Source organism: Salvelinus fontinalis, chromosome 6 (genome assembly GCF_029448725.1).
Source record: "Salvelinus fontinalis isolate EN_2023a chromosome 6, ASM2944872v1, whole genome shotgun sequence".
Classification (NCBI taxonomy): Eukaryota; Metazoa; Chordata; class Actinopteri; order Salmoniformes; family Salmonidae; genus Salvelinus; species Salvelinus fontinalis.
The window spans coordinates 83,808,723-83,823,368 of NC_074670.1; the positions used below are offsets into that span (position 1 = coordinate 83,808,723).

The 14,646-nt window shown below is 41.0% G+C and overlaps 1 protein-coding gene across 3 annotated transcripts in view; it reads left to right on the forward strand.

Annotated features, from left to right (window-relative positions):
* The first annotated feature begins 2,100 nt into the window (after nucleotides 1–2,100).
* sncb (synuclein, beta) overlaps nucleotides 2,101–14,646 on the forward strand; it is a 42,955-nt gene continuing 30,409 nt past the window's right edge. For 2 of the 3 annotated variants that reach the window (XM_055927848.1, XM_055927849.1), the window contains exons 1-2: nucleotides 2,101–2,226; nucleotides 3,818–3,959. In XM_055927848.1, the coding sequence (XP_055783823.1) occupies nucleotides 3,839–3,959 (121 nt within the window). In that variant the 5' untranslated portion in view covers nucleotides 2,101–2,226; nucleotides 3,818–3,838. The remainder of the gene's footprint in view (nucleotides 2,227–3,817; nucleotides 3,960–14,646) is intronic. The other variant, XM_055927850.1, reaches the window with a different exon arrangement.

Sequence of the window (14,646 nt, forward strand, 5' to 3'; positions counted from 1 at the left end):
TGAGTTGGTCAGGGCGTGAGTTGGGGTGGGCATTCTATGTTATATGTTTCTATGTTGGGTTAAATGTGTTGCCTGATATGGTTCTCAATTAGAGGCAGGTGTTTGACGTTTCCTCTGATTGAGAACCATATTAAGGTAGGCTGTTCTCACTGTTTGTTTGGGGGTGATCGTCGCTGTGTCTGTGTTTTGTTGCACCACACGGTACTGTCTCATTCGTTTTTCCTGTTTGTGCGTTCTTCGTTATATGTAGTGCTCATGTTCAGGTCAGTCTACGTCGTTTGTTTGTTATTTTGTAAATTATCAAGTGTAGTTCGTGTCAGTGTTCGTCTTGCCTATTAAATTCATTATGTCTACATACCCCGCTGCGTGTTGGTCCGATCCATGCTCCTCCTCGTCTGAGGAGGAGAAGGAATATGACGACCGTTACAATGACAACATTTCTTGCATAGTTCGTTATGTTTCGGTATGTTGCATTGGAATCGGCTAATATTGCATTGATTCGATCACAAATGCGACAGTAAAGGGAAACTGTCGATAGTGTTAAACAGGGGAAAACTAGAGAACGTTGGATGAAGTTCAATCTCATGCTTCTCTCTGTGCGCTGTGCACGGCAGTCCCGGGAGCTGGAGCTACTGCGAGCAGCTTAGAGGGGAACATTGCTAACTTGCTGCACATTACACCCTTGTAACGAGGGTAGTTTAATTGGCTTGTGTTACACACTGACTCCCATAGCAGCCATAGTAATCCTAGACAGGTAACTGCCTAAATAATGGAAACTCTGGAGGAAATGAGGGATCCAAGAAAAACAACAGGTGCTTCACACAGGTGTGGTTCCTAATTAAGCAATTAACCTCCAATCATACCAGACACTTGTAGAATCAAATGCCAAGGTGCATTGAAGCTGTTCTGGCTGATGGTTGCCATAACGCCCTATTATGACGCGTTATGTTTGTTTTTTCCCTTATTTGGGCAGTTACCTGTTTAAACACTAACTCTACAAATCAGCACCATGGACAGCGCCTGTTGTCATTGTCCGTTCAGAACCACCCGCGAGTCTTTTATATATCGTTCAGGACCCTTGACAGCCTCACCTGGACTTGTTTTCTGTTCAACACCACCTGAAACCATAGGGCCTACAGTCTACTGTACATTTCAGCACCGTGAACGGCCCCCGCCTGGGATCCCATACTCACTTTCAGAAACATGGGGCAGCGTGAATAGAATAATCGGTTCTGCACCACCTACGAATCGAATAATACACATTTTAAGAACCGACCTGCGAGCCTAGAGTAAGTAGCATATATCGTGCAGAACCATGGACAACGCAGTTCTGGCTGCGGTAGTTGAAGGTGAATGCATAAGGTGAATGCACCAATTTGTAAGTCGCTCTGGATAAGAGCGTCTGCTAAATGACTTAAATGTAAATGTAAAATGTAAATGTAGTTAAACTAGCAGATAGAAACAGCTGATGGAAGGCCACGTGACAGCATTCACTGGTCCGATAGTTTGAAAGTCACACGTGGGGAACTGCTTGAATGCTTTTCTCCTAATGTCACAGTAATCAATAAGGTCACTTCTGCTGGATGGCCTGATGTCATCAATACACCGCTCTTCCTGACCAAGGGGGAATTGACGTGGGCAAAAGGGGGAGATTCCACTCTTTCTCGCCCTCCTCTCTATCGGCTCTCTCCGTTTCACGTGGTCACAGAACACAATTGCCCGTCCTCCCTCCGTACACGTGCAGAACAAATTAAACAAACGACATAACAGTGTAATCCGTTAGTTCTCCATTTTCATTTCGAGAACATTTTCATTTCGAGAACATTTTCAGTTAGAGAACATTGTCAGAAAATTGATCATCGTCTTATAATTAATTGGCAGGCCTGCTGACACTACCACTGCCGCTGCTAATACTACTTTTACTAAGTCTCTAATAATAACAAATGATGTCATGCGTTTTCTATTTTAAAGGGGTAAAGACTATGTTGTTGATGGTCACGATGATGATGATGATGATGATAGTGATGTTGATGTCGTGCTGTTGGAAGGATCAATGAAAAAGGTGGCTACGTGATCGGCCGCTTCCTATTGGTCGACAGACAGACAATCCCGAGGAAGGCCCACCTACCCAGCGATCAGTCACTGACAGCAGCTCCGGTTCGAGGCGATATTTGAATCAACTGGGCAATAGAACCTCGAGGAAACAAGTCATCTTTGTCATAAAAGGTAAGAGGATTTCATGATGTTTGTTGTGATATTTGTGTCTGGCGTCGAGAGAAACGGGAAAAACATGTAGGAGGTTGTATGGAAATAATATCGACATTATAACGGTACGTTGTTATAGGATGGGGGGGGGGGGGGGGGGGGGTCATTGAAGGCTACACATATTTTAGTTTATTCTGTAAGTGATCCGTGTCAATTATAGATAACTAACACGTTGAATTAAATCAGTGTCAAATGGAAACCTGATGAAAGGCCGAAAGAGCAATTGTTGCATTTGATGAGAAAATTGACGAGACATAATTTCCTGAATGGGCGTTCTCTATAAGGTACAGTAGCCTAATAATTATTATAATATTACCACATCGAAATGATTGATTAAATCGTGTATTTGATTAAAAAATAAATATAAATACTTGTTTTATGTCATATTCTACCCTGTAGACATATATGTATTTCTTGACAAAATACATATTGTCCTTGGTGTCCGTGATGAGCATCACGTTTGTTTTGTATCCCTCCCCTTCCCCCACATATAATAGTAGGGCTAGGCAATATTACAGGTAATGCGCTTGGTTAAACAGGTACATCAGATAGGCGCTATTTCAAATTCAACTTCCCGACTTGTCCTCGGCTCGCGCGGACATTCAGAGTAATAATTAATGACCGCGAGCACATTTAACCATTTCAAAAAATAAATAAATTCCCCCTCTCTCTCTCTCTCTCTGGATATTTCATGACATTTGGAGAAGGGGAAGGGAGGAGGTGCGAAAAATAAATTAAATAACGGCCTTTACTATAATGACTGGTCTATGGCAGAGGATCGGCTATCGAGGCCAACTGTGAACTGAGAGGGGAGGCTTCCTTTAATCCTCATTCTTCCGTCACCGCTACCGATGAAAGCCTAGACACAAAGTGACAACTATGGTATTAGAAGGAAGAAAACACGAAAGAGAAAAGGGGAAACAGTGAAAGCTAGTTACATGCGTTAAGCTATTAACATCTCCTCATCTGCCAATCAATAAAACTACAGTCCATAACCGAGAAATACCGAATAAAACTACAGTCCATAACCGAGAAATACCGAATAAAACTACAGTCCATAACCGAGAAATACCGAATAAAACTACAGTCCATAACCGAGAAATACCGAATAAAACTCATTCAGAATACATAATTAAAACGCGCTTTTTCAGCACCATGGACAGTTCGTATTTTATTCGGTATGACTATCCATCCATTCGTGGTTCATCTCTCTCCAGAGCAATCAATCCGTTAAAAACAGTCATTCATTACCGTGTAACTAGTACCACATAACTGTATAACGCATAGTAAACTACTGACAATCGGTGCTGTAATGGGATCCCATTCCCTTCTCTCCAGATCTCCAGGACCCTACCGAATACAAATAATTCATCAAACATAATTAAAACGCCCTGTTTCAGGACTATGGACAGTTTGTTTCTTCTTCAGTCGATGTATCTCTCCGTTAGCATGTGACTAGTACTAGGCCTACCACATTACTACGGTATGGGACTATAGGCCGACAAAAATAGACTACATGGAAAGTGATTCTTGGGTCTTTGCATCTCTCCAGAGCACCAGGACCAGGGTCGAGATGGATGTGTTCATGAAAGGGTTGTCCAAAGCTAAAGACGGCATGGCTATGGCCGCGGAGAAGACTAAAGAGGGAGCCGCGCTGGCGGCGGAAAAGACTAAGGAAGGCGCCATGTTTATCGGTAAGACCCGACCTTTATAACGTTAGACCGAAATCACTCTGTGTTGGATAATTCGGTACCTGTGACGTTCATGGTTTCACTTTAATTCATGCACATCACGAGCGCCTGCCGAGCGAGCGCGTTATTATGTACAGCAGACATTGCTTGACGGCTGCATCGACCAATAAGAGTTGAGAATGCTGACATTTAGAACGCCTCGCAAAGCGACGCTAAAGGTCCAGAGACAATGTCCTTCTCTTTGATTGGTTGGAATAGGGGTGGGTCTTTTTGTCATCCTTTTTAATTGGATGTTATGGTTTCTCTTTGAAGCGTGTAGTAGTGAAAGCATAATTGATCCCTCACTGCCTACATCGCATTTGTCTGTGCTATGGGTTCATTCTGTAGGTTACTATAGGTTCATTATATAAGTTACTATGGGTTCATTCTATAGATTACTATGGGTTCATTCTATAGATTACTATGGGTTCATTCTGTTGGTTACTATGGGTTCATTATATAAGTTACTATGGGTTCATTCTATAGATTACTATGGGTTCATTCTGTTGGTTACTATGGGTTCATTATATAAGTTACTATGGGTTCATTCTATAGATTACTATGGGTTCATTCTATAGATTACTATGGGTTCATTCTGTTGGTTACTATGGGTTCATTATATAAGTTACTATGGGTTCATTCTATAGATTACTATGGGTTCATTCTGTTGGTTACTATGGGTTCATTATATAAGTTACTATGGGTTCATTCTATAGATTACTATGGGTTCATTCTGTAGGTTACTATGGGTTCATTCTATAGATTACTATGGGTTCATTCTATAGATTACTATGGGGTCATTCTGTTGGTTACTATGGGTTCATTATATAAGTTACTATGGGTTCATGCTATAGATTACTATGGGTTCATTCTATAGGTTACTATGGGTTCATTCTGTAGGTTACTATGGGTTCATTCTATAGGTTACTATGGGTTCATTCTATAGGTTACTATGGGTTCATTCTGTTGGTTACTATGGGTTCATTCTATAGGTTACTATGGGTTCATTCTGTAGGTTACTATGGGTTCATTCTATAGGTTACTGTGGGTTCATTCTATAGGTTACTATGGGTTCATTCTGTAGGTTACTATGGGTTCATTCTATAGGTTACTATGGGTTCATTCTGTAGGTTACTATGGATTCATTCTGTAGGTTACAATGGGTTCATTCTGTAGGTTACTATGGGTTCATTCTGTAGGTTACTATGGATTCATTCTATAGGTTACTATGGGTTCATTCTGTAGGTTACTATGGGTTCATTCTGTAGGTTACTATGGATTCATTCTGTAGGTTACTATGGGTTCATTCTGTAGGTTACTATGGGTTCATTCTGTAGGTTACTATGGGTTCATTCTATAGGTTACTATGGGTTCATTATATAAGTTACTATGTGTTCATTCTATAGGTTACTATGGGTTCATTATGTAGGTGACTATGGGTTCATTATATAAGTTACTATGTGTTCATTCTATAGGTTACTATGTGTTCATTCTATAGGTTACTATGGGTTCATTCTGTAGGTTACTATGGGTTCATTCTGTAGGTTACTATGGGTTCATTCTATAGGTTACTATGGGTTCATTCTATAGGTTACTATGGGTTCATTATATAGGTTACTATGGGTTCATTCTATAGGTTACTATGTGTTCATTCTGTAGGTTACTATGGGTTCATTCTATAGGTTACTATGGGTTCATTCTGTAGGCTATCGTGGGTTCATTCTGTAGGCTAATTGGGGTTCATTCTGTAGGTTACTATGGATTCCTTCTGTAGGCTATCATGGGTTCATTCTATAGGTTACTATGGGTTCATTCTATAGGTTACTATGGGTTCATTATATAGGTTACTATGGGTTCATTCTATAGGTTACTATGTGTTCATTCTGTAGGTTACTATGGGTTCATTCTATAGGTTACTATGGGTTCATTCTGTAGGCTATCGTGGGTTCATTCTGTAGGCTAATTGGGGTTCATTCTGTAGGTTACTATGGATTCCTTCTGTAGGCTATCATGGGTTCATTCTGTAGGCTAATTGGGGTTCATTCTGTAGGTTACTATGGATTCCTTCTGTAGGCTATCATGGGTTCATTCTATAGGTTACTATGGGTTCATTCTATAGGTTACTATGGGTTCATTATATAGGTTACTATGGGTTCATTCTATAGGTTACTATGTGTTCATTCTGTAGGTTACTATGGGTTCATTCTATAGGTTACTATGGGTTCATTCTGTAGGCTATCGTGGGTTCATTCTGTAGGCTAATTGGGGTTCATTCTGTAGGTTACTATGGATTCCTTCTGTAGGCTATCATGGGTTCATTCTGTAGGCTAATTGGGGTTCATTCTGTAGTCTACTGTGGATTGTGCACTATAAATGCACGGAGGGAGGGATGTTGGCAGTGGCTGTCTACGTTATATGCAGGGCATTATGATATGGACATAATGTACAGGGAAAAGGTGCACATTGGCCAATGAACACGATGTGCTCACAGATATATTCAATAATGAAGGCCTTGACATTATATTTCACAAGGGGATTCAGATGTGGTAAATGACAGTGAATGGTTTGCTGAGGTGTGTGTCTGACTGAACATGAATAATATTGTCCCAGCTGAAGTCATTGTGACTGTGGCCATAACCACTCTGTGGCCATAACCACTCTTAGAAAAATAAGTTCTAAGTAGAACCATACAGGGCTCTTTGGTTTGTCCCCATAGGCCAACCTTTTTTTGGTGCTGGGTAGAACACTTTGCACAGGGTTCTATCTAAAACCCTCCTATGTAGGGTTCTTCAAAGAACCCCCTGTATATATGGTTCTGCCTAGGTCCCACTATGAAGGGTTCTACCAATAACCATTTTATCTTTGGAGAGTTCTTCCTGGAACCTTCTATGAATGGTTCGACCGGGCTTATTATAATTGAACATGTATTTATTTATGACAATACATTACATCTTTCACCAGGCCTGTCTTTGAGGGACTAGTTATACACTAGCACGGCGGTGTTAGGAAACTCGTGGTTTACAGGCCAAATCAGACCTGCAAGTCACATTATGATTTTGGGCTCCCGAGTGGCGCAGAGGTTTAAGGCACTGCATCTCAGTGCTAGAGGCGTCACTACAGACACTCTGGTTTGATTCCAGGCTGTATCATAACCGGCCGTGATTAGGAGTCCGATAGGGCGGCTCACAATTGGCCCAGCATCGTCCAGGTTTGGTCGTTGTAGGCCGTCATTGTAAATAACTGACTTGCCTAGTTAAATAAAGGTTCCATTTTTTATTTTAATTTTAATTATGCTGGATTGCAAAGTGATGTGTTATACCTATTGGAATCCAGCCAGAGTTAGGAAATCCAATAAGTGGAATTGTTAATCACCCGTAACCTGCATTCAGAATGACTGCCAGGGCAGGGAAGATTGAATACTGAGACTACCTCAGTTATCTTAAGTGAAACAGTAACGTTTGCAATACATCAAATTACTAGTAGATTCATTTAGAAAACTGTATGTTATCTATCTATGTGTAGCATACCATTAATCAACCAATCAATGTACATGCAAAAACACAGATATTACAGTAAAACAAACAATTCTGAACATATCCCTGCAATAGAGCATGCTGGGAAATATTAATAGATGGCTCTGTGGTAGAACCCTTCTAGCCTTCCGAATAATTCTTCCTTCCTTCCAAAGAACCGTCAAAGAATCCTTTCATCCAAAAACGGTTCTTATGATGTTAAAGGTTCTAGGTGGAACCCTTTGCCTTTCAAAGGGTTCTTCTGATCAAAACGGTTCTTGGTAGAACCTTCTGCAAAGAATCCTTTTGGAACCCTTTTTTTCTGAGTGTAGAAAGTCTACACTTCCATTGGATTTCTTCACATGTTATTGTGTTACAAAGTGGGATTAAAATGGTTTTAATTGTATTTTTTTTTTGTCAACGATCTACACAAAATACTCTGTAATGTCAAAAAGGAAGAAAAATTATAATATTTTTTAAAGATGAATGAAAAATAAAACAGTAATATATCTTGGTAAGATCAGTTCTCACCTCAATATATGGGTCAATATATGGGTCAATATATGGGTCAATATATGGTAGAAACATCTTTGGCAGTGATTACAGCTCTGAGTCTTTCTGGGTAAGTCTCTAAGAGCTTTGTACACCTGGATTGTACAATATTTGTCCACTATTCTTTAAAAAATTCTTAAAACTCTTTCAAGGTGTTGGGGATCATGACTAGACATCAATGTTCAAGTCTTGTCATAGATTTTCGATCAGATTTAAGTCAAAACTGTAATTTGACCACTAAGGAACATTCACTGTCTTCTTGGTAAGCAACTCCAGTGTAGATATGGCTTTGTGTTGTTTGCTATTGTCCTGACGAAAGGTGAATTCCTCTCCCAGTGTCTGGTGTAAAGCAAACTGAAGCAGGTTTTCTTCTAGGATTTTGCCTGTGCTTAGCACCATCCTGTATCTTTTCATCCTGAAAAACTCCCCAGTCTTTGCCAATGTCAAGCATACCCATAGCATGATGCAGCTACCACCATGCTTGGAAATAAGGAGGCAGTTACTCAGTGATGTGTTGTGTGACATTTATTCCTGATTATTATTTGACCATGCTTGTCATTTATGAACATTTTGAACATCTTGGCCATGTTCTGTTATAATCTCCACCCGGCACAGCCAGAAGAGGCACCCCTCGTAGCCTGGTTCCTCTCTAGGTTTCTTCCTAGGTTTTGGCCTTTCTAGGGAGTTTTTCCTAGCCACCGTGCTTCTACACCTGCATTGCTTGCTGTTTGGGGTTTTAGGATGGGTTTCTGTACAGCACTTCGAGATATTAGCTGATGTACGAAGGTGTCACGATCGTCAATGGGAGAGAATGAGGACCAAAATGCAGCGTGTGGAAAGTACATCTTCTTTATTTCAGAAAGAAGACGAAAACGAAACGAACACTATACAAACTAAAAAATTTAAAAAAAACAGACGACCGTGAAGCTATTCAAACATAAGTGCTGACACTAAACACTTAGACATAGACAATTACCCACAAATACATGATGCCCATGGCTGCCTTAAATATGGCTCCCAATCAGAGACAAATGAAAGACATCTGTCTCTGATTGAGAACCACTCAGGCAACCATAGACTTACCTAGACACCTACACTCAACCATAGACTTACCTAGACACATTCACTCAACCATAGACATACCTAGAAACATTAACTCAACCATAGACATACCTATAAACATTCACTCAACACAAACTCATACACTACACCATACACTACACCCAACACCCCCTTTACCATATAACCACCCAAAACGACAAAACACAAACATTCCCCATGTCACACCCTGACCTAAGTAAAATAATAAAGAAAACAAAGAATACTAAGGCCAGGGCGTGACAGAAGGGCTATATAAAATAAACTTGATTGATGATTTGGCCCAAACATAAGGTTTTGAATTTAGGCCAAAAACGACATGTCTTTACCGTGTTTTTTTTTTTGCAGAATTACTTTACTGCCTTGTTGCATACTTTCATTATTCTTTTAACTCTGTAATTTAGGTCGTTGTCGACCTCATCAATCTACACACGATGCCAGGAGGAGTTGTGGAGTCTCTAAAACATCGCTAATCCATCCTCAGTTTAAAATCACCTCATCGGCCTCATGGTAACATCCCTAAGCGGTTTTCCGCCTTGTCCTTACAGTTCAGCTCAGAAGGACGACTGCGTCTTTGATGTGCCTGGGTGATTTACAGAGCATTCGGAAAGTATTCAGACCCCTTGACTTTTTCCACATTTTGTTACAATATTAACAACATTTATTCTGCCTTATTCTAGAATCGAGTAAAAAACAAACAAAAAAAGTCATAAATCGACACACAATACCCCACACCCTGCCTTTCTAAGGTCTTCGAAAGCCAAGTCAACAAACAGATTACCGACCATTTCGAATCCCACCATACCTTCTCCACTATGCAATCTGGTTTCAGAGCTGGTCATGGGTGCACCTCAGCCACGCTCAAGGTCATAAACGATATCTTAACCGCCATCGATAGGAAACAATACTGTGCAGCCGTATTCATTGACCTGGCCAAGGCTTTTGACTCTGTCAATCACCACATCCTCATCGGCAGACTCGACAGCCTTGGTTTCTCTAATGATTGCCTCGCCTGGTTCACCAACTACTTCTCTGATCGAGTTCAGTGTGTCAAATCGGAGGGTCTGTTGTCCGGGCCTCTGGCAGTCTCTATGGGGGTGCCACAGGGTTCAATTCTTGGACCGACTCTCTTCTCTGTATACATCAATGATGTCGCTCTTGCTGCTGGTGATTCTCTGATCCATCTCTACGCAGACGACACTATTCTGTATACTTCTGGTCCTTCTTTTGACACTGTGTTAACAACCCTCCAGGCGAGCTTCAATGCCATACAACTCTCCTTCCGTGGCCTCCATTTGCTCTTAAATACAAGTAAAACTAAATGCATGCTCTTCAACCGATCGCTGCCTGCACCCGCCCGCCCGTCCAACATCACTACTCTGGACGGCTCTGACTTAGAATATGTGGACAACTACAAATACCTAGGTGTCTGGTTAGACTGTAAACTCTCCTTCCAGACTCACATCAAACATCTCCAATCCAAAGTTAAATCTAGAATTGGCTTCCTATTCCGCAACAAAGCATCCTTCACTCATGCTGCCAAACATACCCTTGTAAAACTGACCATCCTACCAATCCTCGACTTCGGTGATGTCATTTACAAAATAGCCTCCAAAACCCTACTCAATAAATTGGATGCAGTCTATCACAGTGCCATCTGTTTTGTCACCAAAGGCCCATATACTACCCACCACTGCGACCTGTACACTCTCGTTGGCTGGCCCTCGCTTCATACTCGTCGTCAAACCCACTGGCTCCAGGTCATCTACAAGACCCTGCTAGGTAAAGTCCCCCCTTATCTCAGCTCGCTGGTCACCATAGCAGCGCCTACCTGTAGCACGCGCTCCAGCAGGTATATCTCTCTGGTCACCCCCAAAACCAATTCTTCCTTTGGCCGCCTCTCCTTCCAGTTCTCTGCTGCCAATGACTGGAACGAACTACAAAAATCTCTGAAACTGGAAACACTTATCTCCCTCACTAGCTTTAAGCACCAGCTGTCAGAACAGCTCACAGATTACTGCACCTGTACATAGCCCATCTATAATTTAGCCCAAACAACTACCTCTTTACCTACTGTATTTATTTATTTATTTATTTTGCTCCTTTGCACCCCATTATTTCTATCTCTACTTTTTTCTATCTCTACTATCTCTACTTTTTTTTCTTTTTTTTACTTGCTATATTGTATTTACTTCGCCACCATGGCTTTTTTATATTTTTATTTATTTATATATATATTTTGTTTACCTTCACCTCCCTTATCTCACCTCACTTGCTCATATTGTATATAGACTTATTTTTCACTGTATTATTGACTGTATGTTTGTTTTACTCCATGTGTAACTATGTGTTGTTGTATGTGTCGAACTGCTTTGCTTTATCTTGGCCAGGTCGCAATTGTAAATGAGAACGTGTTCTCAATTTGCCTACCTGGTTAAATAAAGGTGAAAAAAAATAAAAAAATAAATAAATAATAATAATGACAAAGCAAAAACTGGTTTTTCAAAATGTTTGCAAATGTATAAAAAAAAATCTACTGAAATATCACATTTACATAAAGTATTCAGACCCTTTACTCAGTACTTTGTTGAAGCACCTTTGGCAGCGATTACAGCCTCGAGTCTTCTTGGGTATGACGCTACAAGCTTGGCACACCTTATTTGGGGAGTTTCTCTCATTCTTCTCTGCAGATCCTCTCAAGCTCTGTCAGGTTTGATGGGGAGTGTCGCTACACAGCTATTTTCAGGTCTCTCCAGAGGTGTTCGATCGGGTTCAAGTTCGGGCTCTGGCTGGGTCACTCAAGAACATTCAGAGACTTGTCCCGAAGCCACTGCTGCATTGTCTTGGCTGTGTGCTTAGCAGGTTTTCATCAAGGATCTCTCTGTACTTTGCTCTGTTCATCTTTGCCTTGATCCTGACTAGTGTAAAAATAAACATCCCCACAGCATGATGCTGGCACCACCATGCTTCACCGTAGGGATGGTGCCAGGTTTCCTCCAGATGTGACGCTTGGCATTCAGGCCAAAGAGTTCAATCTTGATTTCATCAGACCAGAGAATCTTGTTTCTCAAAGGTCTGAGAGTCTTTAGGTGCCTTTTGGCAAACTCCAAGCGGGCTGTCATGTGCCTTTTACTGAGGAGTGGCTTCCATCTGGCCACTCTACCATAAAGGCCTGATTGGTGGAGTGCTGCAGTGATGGTTGTCCTTCTGGAAGGTTCTTCCATCTCCACAGAGGAACTCTAGAGCTCTGTCAGAGTGACCATCAGGTTCTTGGTCACCTCCCTGACCAAGGCCCTTCTCTCCCGGTTGCTCAGTTTGGCCGAGCGTCCAGCTCTAGGAAGAGTCTTAGTGGTTCCAAACTTCTTCCATTTAAGAATGATGGAGGCCACTGTGTTCTTGGGGACCTTCAATGCTGCAGAAATGTTTTGGTACCCTTCCCCAGATCTGTGCCTCAACACATTCCTGTCTCTGGAGCTCTATGGACAATTATTTCGCCCTCATGGCTTGGTTTTTTTTCTGACATGCACTGTCAACTGTTGGACCTTATATAGACAGGTGTTTGCCTTTCCAAATCATGTCCATTCAATTGAATTTACCACAGGTGGACTCCAATCAAGTTGTAGAAACATCTCAAGGATGATCAATGGAAACAGGATGCACCTGAGCTCAATTTATTTCGAGTCTCAGGTCCGAATACTTATGTAAATAAGGTATTTCTGTTTTTTATTTGTAATAAATTTGCAAAAAAATTCTAAAAACCTGTTTGTCATTAGGTTGTAATGTGTGTAGATTGCTGAGATATTTATTTAATTTAATCCATTTTAGAATAAGGTTGTGGAAAAATAACAAAGATGTGGAAAAAGTCAAGTGGTCTGAATACTATCCGAATGCTCTGCAGCTCAGAGTGGTGACATCACTAAGCAGTTTCCTTCCTCTCCTGCAGCTCAGTTCAGAAGGACGCCTGGGTGGTTTTAATACATCATCCACAGCGTAATTATTAACTTGACCGCCCTTAAAGAGATGTTCAATGTCTGGGTTTGTTATTGTTACCCATCTACCACGTTCTGACCTTAGTTAATTTTTTATGTCTTTGTGTCAGGTTGGTCAGGGCGTGAGTTGGGGTGGGTAGTCTATGTTCTGTTGTCTATGTTGTTGTATTTCTATGTCTGGCCTGATATGGTTCTCAATCAGAGGCAGCTGTCGATCGCTGCATTTTGGTCCTCCTCTCCTTCCACCAACGAGAATCGTTACACTACCAATCACTGCCTATCTTTATGAGCCTTTTTGAAAATATCCCTGGTCTTTGTAGTTGAATCTGTGGGTTGAAATTCAATACTTGACTGAGGGATCTTATCAAATCAAACTGTATTAGTCACACGCGCCGAATACAACAGGTGTAGTAGACCTCACAGTGAAACGCTGAATACAACAGGTGTAGTAGACCTTACAGTGGAATGCTGAATACAACAGGTGTAGTAGACCTGACAGTGAAACGCTGAATACAACAGGTGTAGTAGACCTGACAGTGAAACGCTGAATACAACAGGTGTAGGTAGACCTTACAGTGAAATGCTGAATACAACAGGTGTAGTAGACCTCACAGTGAAATGCTGAATACAACAGGTGTAGTAGACCTTACAGTGAAATGCTGAATACAACAGGTGTAGTAGACCTTACAGTGAAATGCTGAATACAACAGGTGTAGTAGACCTTACAGTGAAATGCTGAATACAACAGGTGTAGTAGACCTCACAGTGAAATGCTGAATACAACAGGTGTAGTAGACCTTACAGTGAAATGCTGAATACAACAGGTGTAGTAGACCTTACAGTGAAATGCTGAATACAACAGGTGTAGTAGACCTTACAGTGAAATGCTGAATACAACAGGTGTAGTAGACCTTACAGTGAAATGCTGAATACAACAGGTGTAGTAGACCTCACAGTGAAATGCTGAATACAACAGGTGTAGTAGACCTTACAGTGAAATGCTGACTTACAAGCCCTTTAACCAACCGTGCAACAGTACAGATGTTGTATGTGTGGAGGACGGAGGAAATGGTTACTCAAAAATCATGTCCACACCTAATATTTCTCACAAAGTGAGTCCATATAACTTATTGTGTGATTTGTTAAGCCACATTTGACTTCTGAGCTAATTTAAGATATATATCAGTAATATAATTGTCACGATCGTGTGGTGGATTGACGGACCAAAATGCAGCTCTTGGAAAATAAGCCATCTTCTTTATTAAACAAAAACACGAAGATGAACACGACACAAAAACACTATACAAAATAACAAAATGACCGTGAAGCTACAAACGTTGTGCATAAACAGACAGGCTACAAACGTTCTACATAGACAATTACCCACAACCAATGAGAGCCTATGGCTACCCTAAATAAGGCTCCCAATCAGAGACAACCGAAATCAGCTGTCTCTAATTGGGAACTCATTCAGGTAACCATAGACTCTCCTAGACAACC